Source organism: Nycticebus coucang, chromosome 11, assembly GCF_027406575.1.
Source record: "Nycticebus coucang isolate mNycCou1 chromosome 11, mNycCou1.pri, whole genome shotgun sequence".
Lineage (NCBI taxonomy): Eukaryota > Metazoa > Chordata > Mammalia > Primates > Lorisidae > Nycticebus > Nycticebus coucang.
The window spans coordinates 26,968,632-26,995,567 of record NC_069790.1 but is presented as its reverse complement, the minus strand read 5'-3'; the positions used below and the strand labels follow the sequence as shown (position 1 = coordinate 26,995,567).

The 26,936-nt window shown below is 38.1% G+C and overlaps 1 protein-coding gene across 1 annotated transcript in view; it reads left to right on the top strand.

Annotated features, from left to right (window-relative positions):
• Positions 1–26,936, top strand: part of GARS1 (glycyl-tRNA synthetase 1) — a 61,218-nt gene that overhangs the window by 18,153 nt on the left and 16,129 nt on the right. The window contains exons 7-12 of the mRNA XM_053554023.1: positions 2,981–3,126; positions 6,968–7,117; positions 11,107–11,269; positions 12,562–12,726; positions 22,903–23,011; positions 24,065–24,209. Of these exons, the coding sequence (XP_053409998.1) occupies positions 2,981–3,126; positions 6,968–7,117; positions 11,107–11,269; positions 12,562–12,726; positions 22,903–23,011; positions 24,065–24,209 (878 nt within the window). The remainder of the gene's footprint in view (positions 1–2,980; positions 3,127–6,967; positions 7,118–11,106; positions 11,270–12,561; positions 12,727–22,902; positions 23,012–24,064; positions 24,210–26,936) is intronic.

The following is a 26,936-nucleotide window of genomic DNA, read 5'->3' as shown; positions in this document are numbered from 1 at the left end:
ACAGGCACCTGCCACAACACCCGGCTATTTTTTGTTGCAGTTGACATTGGTGTTTAGCTGGCCCGGGCTGGGTTTGAACCCACCACCCTAGATGTATGTGGCTGGTGTCATACACTGTCCTATGGGTGCTGAGCCCCTCTTTTTTTTTTTTTCAACATGCTAATTTTTCTCTGTGTTATGTAGCTTTCCAACATTAGTTGAGATAGTTTCTCCTTCTTTTAAATTGAAAACTTTCTAATCTGGGTGTTGAATCATTTGCTAATGTATTTTGAAACTTGTGAAGTATTTCATTTCTTGCTTGAAGCTCATTGTTTTCATATCATTACTCATGGTTTAGAAAAGTGTTTCTTGTTATTTTGACATTGTTACAGCCATACATTCACCTCATTTTCATCCTTTTCCAAAGGCATGGCCTTTATTAAAAAGAGGCAAAGAAAAAATCCCTTCACTTATCTCTAAATTCTTCTGTTTTCTGTTCAGATTTACTAAGTTTTTTTGTGTGTATTTCTGTGAATATTTTTATCCTAAAGTTTAATTCATTTCCATTTGTCAGAATTGGAAAGTAAGTAGTTTTTTGATAAGTCACAATTTACAGTTAGAAAGCAGGACTTATGTTTCATTTCAGAACTGTGTTCTAGGAGAGCAGCCTATATTTTGATTTGCCATATCAGGTGTATATAATATACATAGCTGTCAGTATAATCCTCAGTGAAAGTAAGGGACCTATGGGAAAAAGTAGGGTACTCAGAGATGGCCAGGTGGTTGACTGGCAGAAAGCCCATCTGCTGGCTGAATGTTTTCTGTACCTGTTAGTGCCTGACTCCTTTTTGGCTTTATGAAATATGACTTACCCTCTGTGGTAGGAAGAGCCTTACTTCTATTATGTGGATTTAATAACTCAGAATTAATTCTCTTGTTTCTCTTTTCTGTCCTTTTTTGCTGACCTGTATCTGGATTTACCACAGTAAACACCATCACCCTATTTAAGTGTTACCAATCATTTTAAATTTTTAAAAATCTATTTCCCACTGATTTCCGTGACTTCTTCCCCTGAATTTTTTTGATGCAGATCAAATAGAACATTGTTCTATTACATCTGTAAATGCTTCATTATATATTTCTGCAAGATACAGATCCTTCAAAAATAGAACTCAGTGCTTACCTTGGGAAATATTAATACTGTTAATATCATCAGATATTTAGTCAGAGTTCACATTTTCCTGGCTTTCTTCAAATGTTTCTAGTTTTTTCATTTGAATTGGTATCCAGATAAAACCCATATTTTGTGACTGGTTCATTTTTCAGTAATTACGTTACTATGAAAATGTAATTAGTCAATTTAATAATGTTGAACAAGTCCATCTGTGTCTGTATTAGATTTAGAGGCTTGACCAGATATTTTTGGCAAGACACTTAGGAAGTGGTGTTATGTTCTTCTGTCAGGAGGTACGTAGCTCTTCTGTGAACTGCAGCCCTTGATGTCCATTGTGTGGATCCATTGCTTGTTTAGAGATTTCAGAACAGTGATTTTGTCATTGTGTTACTCTTTTTTTGTTTATTAGCTAAAATATGTCTTTATGGAAAACCTTCCTTGAGAAACTATTTGAAAGTGTTTGATCCACCCTCTACTTGTCTTTTAAATGTTTTCAATTAGTTGCTTTCCTAGTATTCTGCAGAAATGCATGAGTTTCTGGCCTGCCTCTTCCTCCCTTCCCCTGTTCTACTGTTACGCACTCAAAGAACTAAACCATTTTTAAAAATGCAAATGTAATTTTGTTAGACGTTGCTAGATTTCCTTCCATTGAGGTTTTGATTCCTATCTGTATTGTTAGAATCTTTCTCTTACTGATTTCTTTTATTGAAAAGGACTATGTTATCTTGAATTATCTGAGAAATAGAGATGTTTTACAGGCTTTCTGACTTTTTCCTCAAATAGGTAGACAGGCTTATACTTATGGTACTCATATCTTGAAGGTCACTGCAACAGTTTCCTCATTGATCCCACTTCCTGGGCAATGCTGTATTTTGTGAGTTTCTTCTAAAAATTCTGTGGAAATAGAGCCTAGGAAATGTAATATTTTAAATTGCTCATTCAAGTGTAGAATAGGTGGTTAGTTTCTGTGGGGTGGAGATGCCATTGAATTTATGAGGGGAGCAAGTATAAATTGTAATGGTCACCCTTTATTGACTAGGTACTACCGTGCTAAGTACTTCATGTATTTTGTTTAACCTTCATAGTAGCCCTTCAAGTAAGGTAGATTCTCTTATCCTTGCATTGCAGATAGGCAAGGCTCAGAGACATTAGGTAAGAACTTAAACCGTTAGTCACATGACCCAGAATTGGGAGAGTATACCTAGGTCTTTCTAACCTTAGAAATATTGCTTAGTATTACATGGTTTGTCATAGTCATTTAAAATTCTTGAATTAGAAGTTTTAGAAGTTCCTATAATTTTATAGGATTTGGCATTGATAATCAATGTATAGAATGCGTAATCCATTGGAAAAAGCAGAAATGAGTAAGACACAGCTTTTATCTTGAAGGAGCTTAGTATTTTGTGGAAAAGAAAAGTTACATGCGCATATAATCACTAAAGAAGGAAATACACTTGACTTTTAAATTTGTTCAGAGTGATACAATTCATCCTTGAGAACTTCTTTATATAATTGCAGATTCTTGCCAATCAATAACTATTATAATTGAAAACAATGTATTCTGCTTTATATTTTGTTGTAAAATGGTGAACACGTGAGTTGTAGGTCAGTCCCAGAAAAAAGTCCCACATCTCTGTTAGTGAATGGAGAGTGTATAAACTGGTTATGGTTTTACTGTGGATATCCTGAAGGTTATTTTAATTGTGTTATATTGAATTTTGTGTGAATTGTAACATTGGATGAGTGGGGTTAAATGTAATACTTTTATCTTATGCTTTGTTTTTTCTCAGTCTTTTACACTAATTATTTTCTTGTTACATTCCTTAGCTTGATAACTATGGACAACAAGAACTTGGGGATCTTTTTGTGAACTATAATGTAAAATCCCCCATTACTGGAAATGATCTTTCCCCTCCAGTATCTTTTAATTTAATGTTCAAGACGTACATTGGGCCTGGAGGAAACATGCCTGGGTATGTGTCACTCATTGTTTATCTATTTATGTAATGAAGTTGTCAAAATTGTGTTTAATAAAAGGTAATTATCAGTGCTATGAAGGAAAAACTTTGAAAAGTGATATACAGAAAGTACAGATGAATATATTAAAGGAGAAATGATGGAATTATTCTTAAAATTTATTTTATTCTTATTCTTTCTGAATATAATAGTCTTTTTTAGTGTATTTTTTTGGTCATAAAAAGAATATAAAACTCTGTGATCATTGGATCTTCTAGTTGCAGCTACATAGGACAGAAGGGACTATTAAAAAATGATTTTGAAGGTGGCTCCTGTGGCTCAGTGAGTAGGGTGCCGGCCCCATATACCGAGGGTGGCGGGTTCAAACCCGGCCCCAGCCAAATTGCAACAACAACAACAAAAAAATGATTTTGAACTTTTTGCTAATGGATAGTTTAGAAACGATTTAGTCTGAGACAGTATGTTCTGAGAAAACTTTCTGAAGTGGTGGTAATGTGCAGTATTCTCTGCTGTCCATTGTGGTTAGCCACTAGCCACATATGGTTATTGAGTACTCAGAATGGGGCTAGTGTTTTTTTTTTGTTTGTTTGTTTGTTTTTAAGACAGAGTCTCACTATATTGCCCTAGGTAGATTGCTGTGGTGTCACAGCTCATAGCAACCTCAAGCTCTTGGGCTTAAGTAATTCTTTTGCCTCAGCCTCCCAAGTAGCTGGGACTAGAGGCGCCCATCACAACACCTGGCTGTTTTCTGGTTTGAGTTGTCATTGTTGTTTGGCAGGCCTTGGCAGGATTCAAACCCACCAGCTCCAGTGTATGTGGCTGGCGCCCTAGCCGTTGAGCTACAGGTGCCGAGCCTGGGGCTAGTGCTTTTAAGGAACTAAATTTTATAGTTTATTTCATTTTACTTAATGAATTTTAAATTTAAATAGACATGTGACTAGTGGCCTACCATATTGTATAGTGTAAGTGTAGCCTGTTGATTGAAAAGTGCAGCCTGTTGATATGGTTTTCACAGATAAAGAAAACCTAGATAGTTTATAGTATGATCCACAATTGGAATCTGTATCTCCAGATTCCTTGTCATTATTAATGGACTTAGCCAGTGTTCATTTCATAGTTTTAGATATTTTTCTGATGGTCTCATTTTAGGGGAAAAGGATAGGTTTTTGCTAGATTAAGCTAGATAGATCATGTTTCCTAGAGTAGAAACTAAAGAGTAATAAAAACTAATTGTGACAAAATGTGTCACAATTAATTATTATTATTATTATTATTTTTTTGTAGAGACACAGAGTTTCACTTTATGGCCCTCGGTAGAGTGCCGTGGCCTCAGCCTCCCGAGTAGCTGGGACTACAGGCGCCCGCCACAAATAATTAATTATTTTAATTAGACATCACATTGATTTGAAATATTTTGTGTAAAAAGGCCAATGATAAATGCCTTTCATTTTGGTAATACATGCAAAGAGTCATAAAATGAGACATAGCCTGTGACTCAAGCAGTGTGTTCCTGGAAATTTGTCTAAGGAAATAATTCAAAATGAAAGAAAACTATACATATGAGAGGTATATAAAAGTAGGTATGGGCCAGGCGCAGAGGCTCATGCCTGTCTTCCTTAATACTCTTAAGAGGCTGAGCTGGGAGAGTCACCTGAGGTCAACAGTTCAAGACCAGCCTAAGCAAGAATGAGACTCCATCTCTACTAAAAACAGAAAAATTAGCTGGGCATTGTGCATGCACCTGCAGTCTCAGCTACTTGGGAGGCTGAGGGAGGAGAATCACTTGAGACCAGGAATTTGAAGTTGCAGTGAACTATCATAATGCCACTGCATCCTAACCCAGGTGATAGAGTAAGACTCCTTCTCAAAAATAAGTAGGAACAACCTATTTATCCAATACTTGAAGATGGTTGAACAATTATGGTAAAGTTTAGTATAATAATCTGCCACTGTTAAATATGAGATATCATTACAATTGCTTAGAAAATGGCAAAGTATAAAATAAGTGAAAGAAGTAATATATAATTTTATACATACTACTTATAAATATACATATTAACTGTAGCTATGCTCACATTTGGATGAAATCTAGAAAAGACCACAAAAACGAAAAGAATTGAGGCTGGATGCAGTGGCTCACGCCTGTAATCCTAGCTCTGGGAGGCCGAGGTGGGTCAAAATGAAAGCTTGTCTCAGCTCACAAGTTGAAACCATCCTGAGCCAGAGCAAGACCTCATCTCTAAAAATAGCCTGGCGTTGCGGCAGGTTCCTGTAGTCCCAGGTACTTGGGAGGCTGAGGCAAGAGAATCTCTTAAACCCAAGAGTTTGAGGTTATTATGAGCTGTGAGGCCACAGCACTCTACCGATTAAAACTGTCTCAAAAAAACAAAAAAATTGGTCTGTTAGTGAGAAGAGGGTAAACAATTTAGGGTTCCTTCCTTGTAAAGTTATTTTGATAAAATATTTATTTTGAATTAGGCCACTGGGTACACTTTCTTAGTGGATGTTTTGCACAGAATATTTTCTTTGAATTGAAGAGAGGGTGATGGTTCTAATAGTGTATTTGCTTGACTGCATCTGTAAACTACAGAGAAATGCAAAAACCTTTGGCTGAAAATATAAAATGCTACAGAGGAAAAAAATGATATGAAAAACCTTGAAAATTGCCTGGCTTAGTAGGGTGACTGTTAGTAGTAAGTGAACACTAATGTTAAATGTTACCCCATGCTAACTTGTTTTTAGCCCCATAGTTATATTTTGATATGTGGGTTAAAAGAAGTTAACTTAGGAATGGATCTTATTTTCAGAACAATCTAAAATTGTCGTCTGCCTTTATGTAAATGGTTATTCAAGAAGACATCATAGGTTTTAGGGGCACTATGAGAGAAGTGGGATTTTTTTTTTTTTTTTGTAGAGACAGAGTTTCATTTTACTGCCCTCGGTAGAGTGCCGTGGCGTCACACAGCTCACAGCAACCTCCAACTCCTGGGCTTAGGCGATTCTCCTGCCTCAGCCTCCGAGTAGCTGGGACTACAGGCGCCCGCCACAACACCCGGCTATTTTTTTGTTGCAGTTTGGCCGGGGCTGGGTTTGAACCCTCTACCCTCGGTATATGGGGCCGGCGCCCTGGATTTTTTGTTTTTTGAGACAGTCTTGCTTTTGCCTGGGCTGAAGTGCCATGTCCTCAGCACAGCACACAACAACCCCAAACTCGTAGGCTCCAGTGATTCTCCTGCCTCAGCCTCCCAAGTAGCTGGGACTACAGGAGTGCATGGCCACACCTGGCTAATATTTTTATTTTTAGTAGGGGTAGGGTCTTGTTCTTGCTCAGGCTAATCTCGGACTGAGTTCAAGTGATCCTCCCACCTCAGCTTCCCATAGTGCTAGGATTATAGGCCTGAGCCACCATGCCACGCTGAAGTAGTGTTTTAAGATTTATTTTTATTTCTGCTTTTTGAGAGGTGGTGTTTTGACCCCCTGGTGTAGTTAAATGAAATGGTGTTGCTAACTACATGATTGCCGTATCAGTTACTTAATATGTTTTTTAATAATTGCTATGAAAATGTTTGCTACCTTCTAGGGGCAAGACATGATTGCAAGAGGGACTTTACCTAACAAATGCAATCAGTGTAACCTGGCTTATTGTACCCTCAATGAATCCCCAACAATAAAAAAAAAAAAAAAAAAGGAAAATATTTCTAAATCTTCATTTTAAGCCTGCCCAACTTTGTTGTGAAATGGTTTATTTAAGACTGTTCAGATTTGTATCTAGAATTTTAAGATTGTTGGAAAACGTAACATTTTCTTTATAATGTATTTATTTACTTAAATTTGTAGGTACTTGAGACCAGAAACTGCACAGGGTATTTTCCTGAATTTCAAACGACTTTTAGAATTCAACCAAGGAAAGTTGCCTTTTGCTGCTGCCCAGATTGGAAATTCTTTTAGAAATGAGATCTCCCCTCGATCTGGACTGATCAGAGTCAGGTACTACCCATGTTACTCTTATAAATTAATGAATGACTTTGACTTTGAACTGGAAATGAAAGCTTGCTGTTTTGAAATAATTCTACTTTGGCATCCTGATTATGGATTTATTATTATATTCTCCAAAAGACATGTTTTAGTCTTTTTTTTGTAGTCTCTAAGTGTACTTTCTAGGATGATAGGCAGTTTTGAGGGTAAAGGAAGGAGGGTAGAAAATAGCTTAAGTTTTTCACTTGCTCCAAAATTATTTTTCCCTTCTTCATCATACATTTTGAGGATAGTGAGATCTTGATTGTCTAAACCAAGGCAGTTCTGATAATGGTGGTGTATGTAAGTGCAGGAATGGATGAGCATGAGGAGATGATTTTAAAAGGAGGCTTGTTCTTGGTGTACAGGGCAGACAGCATTGCTGGGGTTGGGTTGAGGGTATTTCAGTAACCTGCTGATACCCTATCCTGGATACAACCTCTAGTTTTCTAGGGGCCAGTGTGAGAAAGGCCAGCTATCAGGCTTATCTCCATTTAACTCTGTACTCTAGTTCAAACACTGCCTTGCCTCTATTCTGATATTCCAATAGCCTGCTTTTGTCCAGTGTGCCTAGGAGTGTGTGGGAAGACATACTGATACAGTTTAGTTCTGCTTTTCTTTAGAAACTTATTATAACTAACTGCTTATGAGTTAAACTTTTTGTGATTTGTATATATTTTCATCCTGATAACATCTCTTACCTTAATATATTCTTTTTTTGCAGTTTTTGGCCGGCCTGGGTTTGAACCCACCACCTCTGGCATGTGGGGCTGGCACTCTACTCCGTTGAGCCATAGGTGCTGCCCTAGAGTAATATATTCTATGTTGAAAATAGGATGTGTAGCTAAATACCTTAACTTAACTTTCTTAGTCTCCAGAAATGGTTTTCCAACTCCAGAGCCCCACCCATTTCTTCTCTTCTCTTCTTACTCACTGTAATTGTAGACTTCAGTCATAACATATTCCAGCCACTGACTCTGGATTAAAGCACCTGCCTACTCTTGTTAGTACCCTTCATGTCCTCTGTGAGGAGATGCCTCTGCATTCTGACCAATGAGTGTCTTCAGGCCTATAGTCCCTTCAGGTTTATGGGACACACTTCATGGAGGAAAGAATGTGAACAACTTAGGGAAAGGGGATGAGAAGGACCCTTCTGGGCTTTCATGTAGGAAGAAATTTTAACCAGGTATTATAACAATGAAAATCTGTCTGATTTGAATTTATCTCCAGGTGCCTGGGTTTTTTTGTTTTTGGTGTTCCCTTTTCCAGTGTTATCTAGCAAACATGCTTTCCCAATATGGAGGATGCTGTGTGAGACTGACTTTGTCTAAAGCTGGTGTTTTATTTATTTATTTATTTATTTTAGAGACAGAGTCTCACTTTGTCGCCCTCCGTAGAGTGCTGTGGTGTCATAGCTCACAGCAACCTCCAGCTTTTGGGCTTAGGCAATTCTCTTGTCTCAGCCTCCCGAGTAGCTGGGACCACAGGTGTCCGCCACAACGCCCGGCTATTTTTTGTTGCAGTTTGGCCAGGGCCAGCTTTGAACCCTCCATCCTCGGTATGTGGGGCTGATGCCCTACTTACTGAGCCACAGGTGCCGCCCTAAAGGTAGCGTTTTAGGGAGGATGTATATAAAGTACTGTAGCTATGGGAAGATTATAAAGGACTAAGAAGTAAGGCAGCAACTGAGGCCTGTGAAATAAAAAGTGATAAGTATGAAAACCAGTTCGGAACTGAGGAGTGATCCCAGAGGTTAACTGGTAGAAAGATCCTGGGATTTTTTTGAGTTTGTTCCTTGTTCATTTTAACTTTGAAGTGTGTGGTCTGGATTTTGGCTAGCCACACATTCTTCCATGAGTCCACATCCTCGTGCTCAGACTAGGATTATTCATTTTTTTTTTTTTTTTTTGGATTATTCATTCAGTATTAGGATTCTTCCTGATGACAGTTACCATGTGATTAGTTTTTCTATACCTGTATTTCCTTTTGTTTAGGTTAGGGGCATTAGATTGTTCATGTGAAGTTTTTTGTTTTGTTTTTACTTAATTTTGATTAGCTGGTTCTGTCTTTTCTGGTCTGTGTGTATTTCAGTTCTTCACAGTTCAGGTATAGTCTCTGAACTCAAAGACAAGAGACAGAGCTGATGAAATCAGTGTTAATGTTGTATGCTGCCTTTTGTCTATGAGCTGAGATTACTTTTTTACCCCAAGCTTTATTGAGGTAAAATTGACAAGTAAAAATTGGATGTATTCAAGGTATATGACATGATATATTGAGGGATGTACTTTGTGAAATGAGTGCAAAAGTCAAGCTAATTAACATAATCATCTCACATAGTTACTCCCTTTTTTGGTGGTGAGAATACTTAAGATCCTATATTCTTTTAGCACATTTCAAGTATACAGTGCATTATTACTAACTATAGTTGCCATGCTCCAATTTTGGCAGAACAGATGGAACGTTTTTGGTAGCAGCTTTTTGGGGGATTTTAGACAGGCCCTTAATTTATCTGCCCCACATGGTAGATGTTCAGTTGCCGTCAACCCCATTATAAGCCATGTGAGGACAAACACCAAGTTTGTTTGTCACTTTCACATTTCTATGGACACAAAAGATACTGGATAGTTGTTGAACGACAATTAAAACATAGGTGATATAGGACCAAATACAATATACCATTAAAAAATAAAATTAAAAAATGAAAGCTCTTCTGCAATGTATTTTATATATTTTTAGGCCCCATGTAAGCAATTTACATCTAAAACATCTGAGATAATCAAAATTGCATCAGTAAATGTGTTTTGTTTTTTTTTTTAAAGAAGAGAGATTTGATTTTTTTTTTTTTTTTTTTTGTAGAGACAGAGTCTCACTTTATGGCCCTCGGTAGAGTGCCGTGGCCTCACCCAGCTCACAGCAACCTCCAACTCCTGGGCCTAAGCGATTCTCTTGCCTCAGCCTCCCGAGTGGCTGGGACTACAGGCGCCCGCCACAACGCCTGGCTATTTTTTGGTTGCAGTTTGGCCGGGGCCGGGTTTGAACCCGCCACCCTCGGTATATGGGGCCGGCGCCTTATCGACTGAGCCACAGGTGCCACCCGAGAGATTTGATTTTTACTCATAAAATTAACTTAAATGTTTCCCTCTAACAGCTACTAAATTGACATTCAGAGAAATCTATTTGGGAAACCATTCCTATGTGCATATTTATTTCATCATTATGTAATTAGCTTGATGTTAGCTTGTTCAATTCATGCCTTATGTCCTTTGCTTTGAATAACACTTTACTTAAGAAGCTCTTGCTCTAAAGAAACTAACTGTATGGTACCATTATCAGTCATTTCTTTACTCATAGCAGTAAAAAAAGAAGAAATCAAACTGCTATAAAAACTAGAGAATCATTTTAATTCCCTTTTAATTTCCCATTCTTTGCAAAGTAAATATCGAGAGCTTCATTTAATGTATACTTATAAAGACTTGCTAATGATTTAAGGAAGATTATTTCATTTGGATGATGCTATTCAGTATCTCATTTCTTATTTTGTATGTGACATTTGCTTACATTAATTATCTTAATTCTAAAAATGATTAATCTGCTTTTTAAAAATTATTCCTATTAAAAATAACCTTTTTGAATGTGGCTAGAAGGAAGTAATATTTGAAAGAAGTTTGATAGTACTTACTAGAAATAGTGAGTAATAGTTTTCATTAATGTGTTTAAAAGTAATAACCTTCACATGTACCCTGTACATACGTATAAATATCACATATCAAAAAATAAAAATAACAGATAAACATAATTCAAAGGTTTTTTTTTGGCCATCCCTTTATTAAACCAACTTTCTTTTTAGGGAAAGAGATTGCTGTAGTATGAGGCTTTTACCATCGTAGAACGCAGTTAAAAATAGTTTATTGTTTTTTTATGTTTAAACATGCAGATCTTATCTCTTAGATTTTTGTTTTCAGAGAATTCACAATGGCAGAAATTGAGCACTTTGTAGATCCCAGTGAGAAGGACCATCCCAAGTTCCAGAATGTGGCAGATCTTCACCTATATTTGTATTCAGCTAAAGCCCAGGTCAGCGGACAGTCTGCTCGGAAAATGCGCCTAGGCGATGCTGTTGAGCAGGTAAGATTCTGGAGGAAACTTTATTTAGATTGTACCTGTTCAGTCACTGGATGACAAAATGTTTTATTTTGGTAGTCATTTCACTTTTTATATAGTACTCGTTTTTACAAAGAATTTATTATACAGTATTATTACAGTGAGAGAAAATCACTTGAACATACTAATTTCTGAGCTATTGGGGCTAATAGGAGAAAAAAGGTTTAGCAGAGCAGTTGGAAAACAGATCTTGGTTTGAACCCTGCCTCACTGATCTGACTTTTAATAATGTGTACTACAGAAACCAGTCACTCTGGATTTTAGACTCTTTTGTATTACCCATAGCGCTTGGGATAAGGCCTTGTATATAACAGAATTTCTATATTTGCTTGGAGAAATGAGCGAGTGGGTGACAAATGTCTTAACAGTAGCTGTTGTCCAATAGTGAAATGAGTTGCCTTGGGGAGGAATGAGCTTCCTGGCCCTGAAAATATTCCAGGAGAGGCTAGTTAATAACTTGTTAGCTATTTTGCAGAGAAGACCCTTGTAGTCAGTGGGAGATGGGGTTATATGGTACTGAGATCCTCCTAGTACTAAAATGGTAAGATTACACATATTAAATGGAATTCACAATTTTTAATAGATAAGAATGCATTAAAATCCCCTCAACATATCTTATTACTTTGTTAATTCAAAAGGGAATATATTGGCTTGGAACCTGTAACTCAGTGGCTAGGGCGCCAGCCACGTACACAGCAGCTGGAGGGTTTGAGTCCAACCTAGCCCTGCCAAACAATGACAACTACAACCAAAAAAAAAAACAAAAAAGCCAGGCGTTGTGGCAGGCGCCTGTAGTCCCAGCTACTTGGGAGGCTGAGGCAAGAGAATCACTTAAGCCCAAGAGTTTGAGGTTGCTGTGAGCTGTAATGCCATAGCACTCTACTGACATAGTGAGTCGCTGTCTCAAAAAAAACAAAAAACTACCATTTTTTAGGATCATTATTATGAATATTGTTTTTAGTATTGTACATTTATATTTATTTACTGTACATTTAGAAAGTATGAGACATTGGGCTGAATTTTTCTTAACTCAGTTAAATGTGTTGGACAGATTTTTTTAAAACTCCGTTGTCACCTTGTTAATGTGATGTTAACCCCTTTGAAGATAACCAAGATCACATTCTGGGTATTTGAAATTATTCTGAAACAGAACAATTACGGAAAATGGTACTACTCAAAAGTAGTAATGTGTGTTTCGTTTCCTTCCTCTACACACACTTGCTTGCTTTATTTAATTTATTCATTCATTCGTTTAGGGTGTGATTAACAACTCAGTATTAGGCTATTTCATTGGCCGCATCTACCTCTACCTCGTGAAGGTTGGAGTATCTCCAGATAAACTCCGCTTCCGACAGCACATGGAGAATGAGATGGCCCATTATGCCTGTGACTGCTGGGATGCAGAATCTAAAACATCCTATGTAAGTAGAATGGAGTTATATTTGCTGTGTGTTTTTCACATTGTTAACTTAGAAGCATGAATATCAAAATTGACTATTGGGTACTTATGTCAGGATAGAACAAAGAAAAAAGATGTTTTCCCAAGCAAAATGCAAAAAGCAGTTGCCCTCTGCTTTCTTGTAAGGGGAGGGTTACTTTTTGTGTCCTAGGAATCCTTTGGTAGACTTCTTGAGAGGGAAAGATGGAGACAGAAGGTTGATGATGGGGCAGTGCTGACAAATATGTTGCTGGGTGGGCAGTGTCACTGGTAGTATCCTCAGGTGGAGCTAAGGTGGCCTCTACTTCTCTGAGCAGCCTCTTCTTGATAAGGATCCCAGCAAAAGTAGGAAGTGGTGCTGGGGTTGAGTAAAGGAAGTCATAGTGCTCTTAAGCCCCATGTGGTGGCACATACCAATAAGTCCCAGCTGCTCAGGAGACTGAGGAGGGAGGATCATTTGAGCTCAGGATTTCAAAGTCAGCTTGGGCAACCTAGCCAGCTCATCTTTGGAAAGATGAAACAAAGTCATAGTACTCTGAGCTTAAGAGCTGTTTGGTAGATTTGGGGGATATATTAGTGTATTCTGATCTCTTTTTAAGAACTACTGTGTATTTGTCTTCCTTAAATTCTGTGTATTTAATAAAAACTCAGAGAAGATCTCCAGGTATCTTCCTAATTCCCCCTACCCCCAGCATGAACATCAGTACTGAAACTTAGGAATGAAAGGCATTTGGATATAAGAAGTTCTTTCTATATTAGTGGCAGTGGTAAAGGTGGCATCTAAAACAAGGGGGATGAGAGCATTTTAAAAGTCATTCCCTTATTTAGTTTTTACTTATTCAAGTGATTTTCTTTTTATGGATGCATTTTTTTAATTAAAAATAAAAATTTGCCCAGCATGGTGGCTAAAGCCTATAATCCTAGCACTCTGGAAGACAAAGTGGGAGGGTCACTTGAGCTCTCAAGACCAGCCTGAGCAAAACAAGACCTTGTCTCTACTAAAAATAGAAAACTAGCTGGGCACCTGTAGTCCCAGCTACTCTGGAGGCTGAGGCAAAAGAATCGCTTAAGCCTAAGAGTTTGAGGTTGATGTAAGCTGTGATGCTACAGTACTCTACCAAGGGTGACATAGTGAGACTCTGTCTCAAAAAAAAAAAATAAAGTAAAAATTAATTATAATAAAATAATGATTACTTTTTATAAAACAAAAGGAAAAAATAATTCTGAAGAATATTATGTAGAAAGTGAAATTTCCAATTGCATGCCACTCCCGAAAGTGTTTCGTATCTCTTCTCTATATTGAGGATTGGTGAACATTTTCTATAAATGATACATTTTTTTCATCTGTGGACCACATATGGCTTCTGTCTCATATCCTTATTGTTGTTTTTTTTACAACTCTTTAAAAATGTAAAAGCCATCCTTAGTTCTGTGGTCCTTGTTTTGTCTACCCATTCTAACCGATTTTTCTGTGCATTACAAACATACACATAAATGCATATGTGTGTGTCTGTAAGTAATTGTCAACAATGTTGTTTTTAATATTTTTTTCTTTGTGGAATTAAAAAATAATTACTGTAATGTGTTGAGTTTTTCTTTCTTTTTTTTTTTATTAAATCATAGCTGTGTACATTGATATATTCATGGGGCATCATTCACTAGCTTCACAGACCGTTTACCAAGTTTCACATATACCCTTGTAAGATGCGCCGCTGGTGTAATCCCACCAATCCCCTTCCCTCTATCTACCTCCCGCCCTCCCTCCCCTCCCTTTCCCCCTTCCCCCTATTCTTAGGTTGTAACTGGGTTATAGCTTTCATGTGAAAACCCTAAATTAGTTTCATAGTAGGGCTGAGTACATTGGGTACTTTTTCTTCCATTCTTGAGATACTTTACTAAGAAGAATATGTTCCAGCTCCATCCATGTAAACATGAAAGAGGTAAAGTCTCCATCTTTCTTTAAGGCTGCATAATGTTCCATGGTGTACATATACCACAATTTATTAATCCATTCGTGGATCGATGGGCACTTGGACTTCTTCCATGACTTAGCAATTATGAATTGGGCTGCAATAAACATTCTGGTACAAATATCTTTGTTATGATGTGATTTTTGGTCTTCTGGGTATATGCCCAGTAGGGGGATTACAGGATTGAATGGCAGATCTATTTTTAGATCTCTAAGTGTTCTCCATATCTCTTTCCAAAAGGAATGTATTAATTTGCATTCCCACCAGCAGTGCAAAAGTGTTCCCTTTTCTCCACATCCGCGCCAACATCTCTGGTCTTGGGATTTTGTGATATAGGCTAGTCTCACTGGAGTTAGATGGTATCTCAAAGTAGTTTTGATTTGCATTTCTCTGATGATTAAAGATGATGAGCATTTTTTCATATGTCTGAAGGCCACACGCCTGTCTTCTTCAGAGAAGTTTCTCTTCAAATCCCTTGCCCAGCCTGCGATGGGATCCCTTGTTTTATTCTTGCTAGTGCGTTTGAGTTCTCTGTGGATTCTGGTTATTAAACCTTTGTCGGAGACATAACCTGCAAATATCTTTTCACATTCTGAGGGCTGTTTGCTTGCTTTACTTACTGTGTTCTTGGCTGTGCAGAAGCTTTTTAGTTTGATCAAGTCCCAGTAGTGTATTTTTGAAGCTGCTTCAACTGCCCGGGCGGTCCTCCTCATATAATACTCGCCCAGACCGATTTCTTCAAGGGTTTTCCCTGCACTCTCCTCTAGTATCTTTATAGTTTCATGTCTTAAGTTTAAATCTTTGATCCAGTGAGAGTCTATCTTAGTTAATGGTGAGAGGTGTGGGTCCAGTTTCAGTCTTCTACAGGTTGCCAGCCAGTTCACCCAGCACCATTTGTTAAATAGGGAATCTTTTCCCCACTGAATGTTTTTAATTGGCTTGTCAAAGATTAAATAACAGTAAGCAGCTGGATTCATCTCTTGGTTCTCTATTCTGTTCCAGACATCTACTTCTCTGTTTTTGTGCCAGTACCATGCTGTTTTGATCACTATTGATTTGTAGTATAGTCTGAGGTCTGGTAGCGTAATTCCTCCTGCTTTGTTTTTATTTCTGAGTAATGTCTTGGCTGGCTATTTGAGGTTTTTTTCTGATTCCATATAAAACAAAGTATTGTTTTTTCAAGATCTTTAAAGTATGACAGTGGAGCTTTAATAGGGATTACATTGAAATTATATATTGCTTTGGGTAGTATGGACATTTTAACAATGTTGATTCTTCCCATCCATGAGCATGGTATGTTTTTCCATTTGTTAATATTTTCAGCTATTTCTTTTCTTAGAGTTTCATAGTTCTCTTTATAGAGATCTTTCACGTCCTTTGTTAGATAAATTCCCAAATATTTCATCTTCTTTGGCACTACTGTGAATGGGATAAAGTCCTTAACTGTTTTTTCAACTTGACTATTGTTGGTATATGTAAAGGCTACCGATTTATGAATGTTGATTTTGTAACCTGAGACGCTGCTGTATTCCTTGATCACTTCTAGGAGTTTTGTAGTAGAGTCCCTAGTGTTTTCCAGATATACAATCATATCATCTGTGAAAAGCGAAAGTTTGATCTCTTCTGACCCTATATGGATACCCTTGATCGCCTTTTCTTCCCTAATTGCGGTGGCTAAGACTTCCATTACAATGTTAAAAAGCAATGGAGACAATGGGCAGCTTTGTCTGGTTCCTGATCTGAGTGGAAATGATTCCAATTTAACTCCATTCAATATGATATTGGCTGTGGGTTTGCTGTAGATGGTCTCTATCAGTTTAAGAAATGTCCCTCCTATACCAATTTTCTTAAGTGTTTTGATCATGAAGGGATGCTGGATATTATCAAAAGCTTTTTCTGCATCAATTGAGAGAATCGTATGGTCTTTGTTTTTTAATTTGTTTATGTGCTGGATTACATTTATAGATTTATGTATATTGAACCAGCCTTGAGACCCTGGGATAAAACCAACTTGGTTATGATGTATAATTTGTTTGATGTGTTGCTGGATTCTGTTTGTTAGGATCTTGTTGAATATTTTTGCATCTATATTCATTAGTGATATTGGTCTATAATTTTCTTTTCTTGTTGGGTCTTTTCCTGGTTTGGGGATCAGAGTGATGTTTGCTTCATAGAACGTGTTAGGTAGTCTTCCTTCTTTTTCTACCTTTTGGAACAGTTTGAGTAATATAGGTACTAATTCCTCTTTAAAAGTTTGGTAGAATTCTGATGTGAAACCATCTGGTCCCGGGCTTTTCTTTTTAGGGAGGTTTTGTATGGTTGATGCTATTTCCGAACTTGATATGGGCCTGTTCAACATTTCCACTTGATTCTGGCTAAGTCTTGGAAGGTGGCGTGCTTCCAAGTATTGGTCAATTTCCTTCAGATTTTCATATTTCTAAGATTAAAGTTTCTTGTAATATTCATTAAGGATTTTTTGGATTTCTGATGAGTCTGTGTTATTTTGTCTTTGTTGTTTTTGATTGATGAGATTAGAGATTTTACTCTTTTTTTCCTGATTAGGTTGGCCAAAAGTTTATCTATTTTATTGACCTTTTCGAAGAATCAGCTTTTTGATTTATTGATCTGTTGTATTATTCTTTTGTTTTCAATTTCATTTAATTCTGCTCTAATTTTGGTTATTTCTTTTCTTCTACTGGGTTTGGGGTTGGAATGTTCTTCCTTTTCCAGTTGTTTGAGATGTCCCATTAAGTTGTTAACTTCCTCTCTTTCCATTCTCTTGAGGAAGGCTTGCAGTGCTATAAATTTCCCTCTTAGAACTGCCTTTGCAGTGTCCCAGAGGTTCTGATAGTTCATATCTTCATTGTTGTTTTGTTCCAAAAAGTTGGCGATTTCTTTCTTAATCTCATCTCTGACCCAGTTATCATTCAGCATAAGGTTATTTAACTTCCATGTTTTTGTATGAGTATGCAGATTCCTATTGTTACTCAGCTCAAGTTTTATTCCATGGTGGTCCGAGAAGATGCATGGAATAATTTCTGTTCTTTTAAATTTACTGAGGTTAGACTTGTGACCTAAGATGTGATCGATTTTGGAGTAAGTTCCATGGGCTGATGAGAAGTATGTGTATTCAGTTTTGTTGGGATGAAATGTTCTGTAGATGTCTGCTAAATCCAAATGTTGGATGGTTAGGTTTAAATCTAAGATTTCTTTGCTCAGCTTCTTGTTGGAGGATCGATCCAACACTGCCAAAGGAGTGTTGAAATCTCCGACGGTTATGGACCCGGAGGAAATCAAGTTGCTCATATCTGTTAGAGTTTCTCTTATTAATTGAGGTGCATTCTAGTTGGGTGCATAGATACTAATAATTGAGATCTCATCATATTGAGTATTACCCTTAACAATTATGAAGTGACCATTTTTGTCCTTCCTTACTTTTGTTGGTTTAAAGCCTATTGTATCTGCAAATAAAATTGCAACCCCTGCTTTTTTCTGATTGCCATTTGCCTGAAATATGGATGACCATCCTTTCACCCTGAGTCTGTATTTGTCTTTTAGGTTAAGATGTGACTCTTGTATGCAACAGATAATCTGGCCTGAGTTTTTGTATCCAGTCAGCTAACCTATGCCTCTTTAGAGGACAGTTTAAGCCAGTCACATTAATAGAGAATATTGATAAATCTGGTGAAGTTTTGGGTATCGAGTTTTTCAAAAGTCCAGTGGGCATTTTTAATCCTTTCGCCAGTGTGGAAATTGGAGTTCGATCCGAAGTTTCTGAGTGAGTTTACTCTTGTGGTATAGGATTGGGTTGGTCATTATGGAGGATAGGTCTGAGAATATCCTGAAGAGCTGGTTTGGTTATGGCAAATTTCTTCAACACATGAATGTCATTAAAGTATTTCATTTCTCCATCATAAATGAAACTGAGTTTAGCTGGATACAAGATCCAGGGTTGAAAGTTATTTTGCTTTAGGAGATTAAAAGTCGATGACCACCCTCTTCTGGCTTGAAAAGTTTCAGCAGAGAGATCTGCAGTCATTCTAATATTCTTCCCTTTGAAAGTAATGGTTTTCTTTCTTCTGGCAGCTTTGAGGATTTTCTCCTTCGTATTAACTTTAGTGAAGTTAATTATGATTTGCCTGGGGGATGTCTTATTGGGGTTGAGTCTTGCTGGGGTTCTGAAGCTGTGCGCTATCTGAATTTCAGAATCTCTAGGCATGTCTGGAAAATTCTCTTTTTATAATTTCATGCAGAAGGGCCTCTGTGCCCAGTGAGGCCACTTCATCTGTTTCTGGAACTCCTATGATTCGGATATTTGCCTTCTTCGAATTATCCCAGAGCTCTCTGAGAGAATGATCCATTTTTGCTCTCCATTTCTCTTCCTCTTTCAGAGTTTGAGAGCTTTCAAAGGCTTTATCTTTGCTGTCAGAAATCCTTTCTTCTGCTCGCTCCATTCTGTAGCTGAGGGATTCTACTGTATTTTTCATATCTTTGAGGGCTGCAAACTCTTGCTTCAGTGTGTCTAATTCTTTGGTGGTTTTGTCTTTAAATTCGTTAAATTCTTGAGACAACTTTTGAATTTCTCCTCGAATTCCTAATTCCACTTTGTTAATCTTGTCTGCAAGCCAAATTCTGAATTCGATTTCTGACATCTCAGCCAGTTGTTTATGAATGGGAGCTTCAATTTCATCTGCCATATCTTTCCTTGGGAGTAGTTGATCTGTTCTGGTTATTCATGTTACCAGAGTTTTTCCGCTGATTCCACCCCATGGTTGTTTTACTCCCTCTGAATTTTTCACCTGGGGCTTTGTCGAGGGCCTGTACAGTGTTGTGGACTGAGAAACTGGGGCCCTGTCTGGTGTGGTGGGGCTAAGTGGTTCTGTCTTGTTTTCAGCTGGTTTCTGTTCCACCCTAGTGAAACAGTTACTCTGGATTGAAGTCTCAGCTGTGGAGAAATATCAGCAATTAAGTCACCCACCCCCCACCGACAAACAATTGGAAAAGAAAAATCAAACCTTCCTACCACCGTGCACCCAGGGCACCACCTGATTTGTCCTCAGGCGATTGATTCAGTTCAAAAAGTCCAAATCAATTGTCTCAGTCTGCACCTCTCTCTGGTGAGAGTTTAAGAGGTCTCCGGGAACTGGATCACAGGGGTCTGGTGACTATTCTGGTGTGGCTTGCTCCAGTGCTGCGTGGAGTCAGGAGGAGCCACCCAGCCAGTAGATCAGTCTGGGAAGGTTGATGCCTCCTTCCCCACCTTGCACCGCTGTCATACCCAGTCACTGATAGCCCTGCAGTTGGCTGACCCATTTGCCTGTAGTGAATCGGTACTCCAGGAGTTTGCACCTGCCTGAATCACAAGGAAGTCTGCCAGGCTGCTGCATTCTGCCTCTCTCTAGCAGGAGGTGGTGAGGCTGATAACCTCGGGCGCCTGATGAAGGTTGGGGGGTTTTCACTTAGGTCCAGTCTCGCCCCTGAATAATGTTACTGACACAACAGAACAGAACAACTCTGCGGTTCCCCTTTTGTTGTATCCAGCTCACTTTAGCGGGGTTGACGTGCGTTCTTCAACCTTCTCTCTTAGTGCAGCTCAAATCCACCAGGTTACTTGCTGAATTTTTGTCCTTTAACTCTCCTACTGGACAGGAGCCTCTGTGGAAAGCTGGCTTCAGTCAGCCATCTTGTCTCCTCCCCCTTTAAATCTCGAATGCAATATAGCTGGAAAAGGAGAGCATGAATTCAGTCTGTACCCATCTCAATCCTCAATTCATATCAACACCATTCACCACCTTTGAGGATCTTTGGTCCTGCCGTGGCCTGGGGCAGAACCGGGGGAGGCAGAGTGTGAGGCAGCCGGCTAGGGAGCCTGGAACTCTGCAGGGCCGGGAGCCGGGGGCTGGCCCGGGCGGCGGCGGCGGCAGTGGCTGCAGCAGAGCGGTGCGTGGGGCCGCGGGCTTCCCGGCCCTCTGGTCGGCGCGGCTGGCCGAGGAGCAGGCTGGCAGCAGCAGCCACCCGGGGAAAGAGCCAGGGGAGCATTTGTTGAGTTTTTCTTATCACTTTATTTTCTTAGCAAATCTCTTGATACATGTCAGTGACAGTAGTAATTGTTTCAGAATTATGGGTGATCATTCATTTCTTTATCCTTTTTGGATTTTCTGGAATTTGTTTTCATTTTCAGATCAAACCAATAAAATGTTTTTCCTTTACATGAGAAACAATTTTTTCATTTCTTTTTGTTGCATACCAGTGTTCTCTTTTAATTTGCTTTCACCCTAATTTTAGGTTTAACCATAGTCTTGCTATCTGAATTTAGACTCTGAATCTGACCTGTCTTATCTTTCATTTATTTGTTTATTCATCTCCATTTGTTACAGGCCAGGTCCCATCTTAAGTGCCTCACATGCATTATCTTGTGTAGTATTCATAATAAATCTATTTATAAGTACTGTTTCTGAGGAAACTGAAATACCAGGTGGTTAAGTGATTTGCTCAAGACTCACATCTAGTGGTGAAGTTGGGATCTGAACCTAGCTGTCTGACTCTAAACCATTGCTCTTAACCCTCATGCTATACTGCTTTTTAAACCCTGTTATGTGCCTACCAGTTTTAACTGGGTGCCACGGTGAGGACTGGGGATCAGGAAACATGGGCCTAATGTTGAGATCAGATTACAACACTTGTGCCAGGTCATTGGAAGACAGGACTGAACAAAATGAGAAGCTTTAAAGTAACAGACACCTGAAGAGAGGGAGAACTTCTTTGCAAACTTGAATACTTTGTGTACTTCCTATCGTGTTTTCTTAATAAAACAAGTTACTGTTGCAGCTAATGCCCTGCCAATTCCTTCTCCCTCCAGAGAAGCAACCACTATCCCAAAGTTGTCATTGTCAGGCATGCTTTTGTAATTTTACCTCTTAGTACATAATATGTTATGTTACGATTTAACATATTAATGAAATAAATGTGTTAAAAATGTTTAGATGTCAGATCACCAAATTACATGTTTTCAGGCTTTGTTATTTTCTCTAATTCCTTTTTGTTTGGTTGAAGTTTCTGAGTTTATTGAATTTTAATATTTGCCTTTATTACGAGTGCCCCATATGATAACATGCTGTGGGAAAGCTTAATAGTTTTTATGATTAAATTTCCCCAAGTTTTGGATCAGAGGCAAAAATAAATATTCGTAAGAAGGACTAGCTATCTGCTAAAATAAGCCTTCACAGTTCTTTTTTTTTATTCAAAAATGGATTTTTAAGGGGTTGCAATGACAAAAACCACCACGTACTAGGGTGGCTTATTAACAACGGATATTTATTTCTCTTCTGGAAGCTGGAAGTGATAGATCAGGGTGACAGCCTGGTCTGGTTCCCATTAGGGCTGTCTTTTAGGTTGCATGCTGCCAGCTTCCTGTGATATCATCCCCTCCTGAAAGAGGGCACTCTTGAGTTTCATTTGTGAGGACACTAATCTCCTATTAAGGATCCACGCTTGTGACCTAATCACCACTCCAAGGCCCCTCCTAATACCATCACTTTGGGGGTTAGGATTTTAATATGAAAATTTTGAAGGGGACATATGGTTTCAGTTCATTGCGGGTTCTTTGAAAATAATTTAAAATTTTGCTTTTTAAAAAGTATTTGACACATGTATTAACAAGAAATGGGACCTGTCAGTGATGTGATTGTAATGCTGTTATTTAATTTTATTTGTGATCTAAACTTTACTCATTCTTTACTGAGTTTTCTTTTGTTTGTAAAGGAAGTGAGTTAAGTATGAAAGCCCACAATCATGGCAGTTGAAGTGTATGTTTAATCAGCCATCTAACAGCAAGTTGTGAGAACAGCAGGCCAAAGAGAGTAGTGGTTTCTGCCAAATTCACTATGAATCTTTTTCATAAATTTGAACAAAATCTACAGGCTTTGTCTAGGTTTAATTTCCATAATTAAATTCTGGAATATATTTGTTTATCCCATAGTTATAATGTGGTAATATAAATCCATCCATAAAATAAGGCTACTACTCTGTGGACAGTACTATTAGCTGCCTAACTTACGAAACTATTCCCATTTCAAATATTTATAAAGATGCTGTACTTAAAGTAGTTTGAATATACGAAAGGTTTGTGATAGTCTGCGTGTATTTGTGAATAGTAAGTAATAATGTTTTTATTGGTCATGTCTTCTTAGGGCTGGATTGAGATTGTTGGATGTGCTGATCGTTCCTGTTATGACCTCTCTTGTCACGCACGAGCCACCAAAGTCCCGCTTGCAGCTGAGAAACCTCTGAAAGAGCCCATATCCTTTCTGATCCCTCAGGACTAAACATTTTGCTAATGTAAAAGTTCAAGTCTATACCCATTCTGTGGATAAACTGAGATGTTTTGCATACTGTGGTAATACTTGTTTACACCTATTATTTTACTCATCTTATTGTTCCTTAATCTCTATGCTTGTAGTCTGAGATGTGCCCACTCAGTGTTAGGCCTTTAAAAGAAGCATATTTTAAAAAATGCTCTGAATGTCTTTCACAGGGTTGAGTAGTTTTTCTTAGCTATTTCTAAAAATGTGTTTCTCCACACCTGCACCTACCTACATGTTCTTTAAATAAAGGGTACCTCGTTCAGGGAGGTCAAGAAGGGCAGATGCTTGCGCTCAGGAGTTCCAGACTAGCCTGAGCAAGAAGGAAACCCCATCTCTACAAAAAATAGAAAAACTAGCGGGGCATTATGGCAGGTGCTGCCTGTAGTTCCAGCTACTTGGGAGGCTGAGACAGAGGATCACTTAAGCGCAGGACTTTGAGGTTGCTGTAAGCTATGATGACACAAAATGAGACTCTGTCTCAAAAAATAAATAAAGGGTATGTGGTGAATACCTTTTGTTTTCAAATGAGTACTACTTTATGGTAGATGAAATAATAATTTAGCTCACTTGATCTGAAAATCAGCAAAGTAGAAATTTTCTCTTTATCAGGCTGGTGAGGTTGTGAGCTAACTTAGGCGTAGGCCAGTAACAGGAAATAAATCTTGATGTTTGAGCATTTTAGAAATAAATATGTTGTTATCAGAAGTTTTTATGCTATGGATTGGGTCATATTACTGATTAGATAATATCCCTTTTATCTCATCACAACTGAAAAGATCTTTTTTGATGGAGTTTGCTTATTTTTCAGTGAAGTTTGCCTTAGTGATTTTGTGGATAATTGTTTCATCTTGCTCTTGAAATCAGCATGAACAGATCTGGGGTACTGATAAAGTGGGGTTGTTTTAAGTTGATTGATTTTTTTCTCAAGATCATTTTCTAAAATACTGAAACAGTGCTATACCTTTGGGTTCCTTGACTCCTTCATACAAAACAGTTAATGTAGTTCAGTTTGAACCCAACAAGGGAGCAATCGGTAAGGTGTATAAGAAGGATGCAAAACTGGTGATGGAATATCTTGCCATTTGTGATGAGTGCTATGCTACAGAAATGGAGACGCTGCTAAACGAGAAAGGGTAAGGTTGTAAATGTTTCCTTTTTACATGGGCTTCATTCAGATAATGTCTTCTCTGCCAGGTTCTGAAAGTTGGGGAAGATTAGTTTCTTCAGAAATTTTTTGTAGGTAAGTACTGTTCCTTGACTATATCTAAAGGACTGTCTTTGGTGATGTTGACAGAAAAAGGATCAAATTCTTTTTTTTTTTTTATTGGAATTAATTTTTTTTTTTTTTTTTATTGTTGGGGATTCACTGAGGGTACAATAAGCCAGTTACACTGATTACTATTGTTAGGTAAAGTCCCTCTTGCAATCGTGTCTTGCCCCCATAAAGTGTGACACACACTAAGGCCCACCCCCCTCCCTCCATCCCTCTTTCTGCTCCCCCCCCCATAACCTTAATTGTCATTAATTGTCCTCATATCAAGATTGAGTACATAGGATTCATGCTTCTCCATTCTTGTGATGCTTTACTAAGAATAATGTCTTCCACTTCCATTCAGGTTAATACGAAGGATGTAAAGTCTCCATTTTTTTTAATGGCTGAATAGTATTCCATGGTATACATATACCACAGCTTGTTAATCCATTCCTGGGTTGGTGGGCATTTAGGCTCTTTCCACATTTTGGCGATTGTAAATTGAGCTGCAATAAACAGTCTAGTACAAGTGTACTTATGATAAAAGGATTTTTTTCCTTCTGGGTAGATGCCCAGTAATGGGATTGCAGGATCGAATGGGAGGTCTAGGTTGAGTGCTTTGAGGTTTCTCCATACTTCCTTCCAGAAGGGTTGTACTAGTTTGCAGTCCCACCAGCACTGTAAAAGTGTTCCACATCCACGCCAGCATCTGCAGTTTTGAGATTTTGTGATGTGGGCCATTCTCACTGGGGTTAGATGATATCTCAGGGATGTTTTGATTTGCATTTCTCTAATATATAGAGATGATGAACATTTTTTCATGTGTTTGTTAGCCATTCGTCTGTCGTCTTTAGAGAAAGTTCTATTCATGTCTCTTGCCCATTGATATAAGGGATTGTTGGCTTTTTTCATGTGGATTAATTTGAGTTCTCTATAGATCCTGGTTATCAAGCTTTTGTCTGATTGAAAATATGCAAATATCCTTTCCCATTGTGTGGGTTGTCTCTTTGCTTTGGTTATTGTCTCCTTAGCTGTACAGAAGCTTTTCAATTTAATGAAGTCCCATTTGTTTATTTTTGTTGTTGTTGCCATTGCCATGGCAGTCTTCTTCATGAAGTCTTCCCCCAGGCCAATATCTTCCAGTGTTTTTCCTATGCTTTCTTGGAGGATTTTTATTGTTTCATGCCTTAAATTTAAGTCCTTTATCCATCTTGAATCAATTTTTGTGAGTGGGGAAAGGTGTGGGTCCAGTTTCAGTCTTTTACATGTAGACATCCAGTTCTCCCAACACCATTTATTGAATAGGGAGTCTTTCCCCCAAGGTAAGTTCTGGTTTGGTTTATCGAAGATTAGGTGGTTGTAAGATGTTAGTTTCATTTCTTGGTGTTCAATTCAATTCCAAGTGTCTATGTCTCTGTTTTTGTGGCAGTACCATGCTGTCTTGAGCACTGTGGCTTTGTAGTACAGACTAAAATCTGGTATGCTGATGCCCCCAGCTTTATTTTTGTTACTAAGAACTGCCTTAGCTATACGGGGTTTTTTCCGGTTCCATACAAAACGCAGAATCATTTTTTCTAAATCTTGAAAGTACGATGTAGGTACTTTGATAGGAATGGCATTGAATAGGTAGATTGCTTTGGGAAGTATAGACATTTTAACAATGTTGATTCTTCCCATCCATGAGCATGGTATGTTCTTCCATTTGTTAATATCCTCTGCTATTTCCTTTCTGAGGAGTTCATAGTTTTCTTTATAGAGGTCCTTCACCTCCTTCGTTAGGTATATTCCTAGGTATTTCATTTTCTTTGAAACTATGGTGAAGGGAGTTGTCTCCTTAATTAGCTTCTCATCTTGACTGTTATTGGTGTATACAAAGGCTACTGACTTGTGGACATTGATTTTTATATCCTGAAACATTACTGTATTTTTTGATGACTTCTAGGAGTCTTGTGGTTGAGTCTTTGGGGTTCTCTAAGTATAAGATCATGTCGTCAGCAAAGAGGGAGAGTTTGACCTCCTCTGCTCCCATTTGGATTCCCTTTATTTCCTTGTCTTGCCTAATTGTATTGGCTAGAACTTCCAGCACTATGTTGAATAGTAAAGGTGACAGAGGACAACCTTGTCTGGTTCCAGTTCTAAGAGGAAAAGCTTTCAGTTTTACTCCATTCAGTAAAATATTGGCTGTGGGTTTGTCATAGATAGCTTCAATCAGTTTTAGAAATGTGCCACCTATGCCTATACTCTTCAGTGTTCTAATTAGAAAAGGATGCTGGATTTTATCAAATGCTTTTTCTGCATCTATTGAGAGGATCATGTGATCTTTATTTTTGCCTCTGTTAATATGGTGGATAACGTTTATGGACTTGCATATGTTAAACCAGCCTGGGATGAAGCCTACTTGATCATGATGAATGACTTTTTTGATGATAAGCTGTAATCTGTTGGCTAGGATTTTGTTGAGAATTTTTCCATCTATATTCATGAGTGAGATTGGTCTGAAATTCTCCTTTTTGTTTGGGTCTTTTCCTGGCTTTGGTATCAGGGTGATGTTTGCTTCATAGAATGTGTTGGGGAAGATTCCTTCTTCCTCAGTTTTTTGGAATAATTT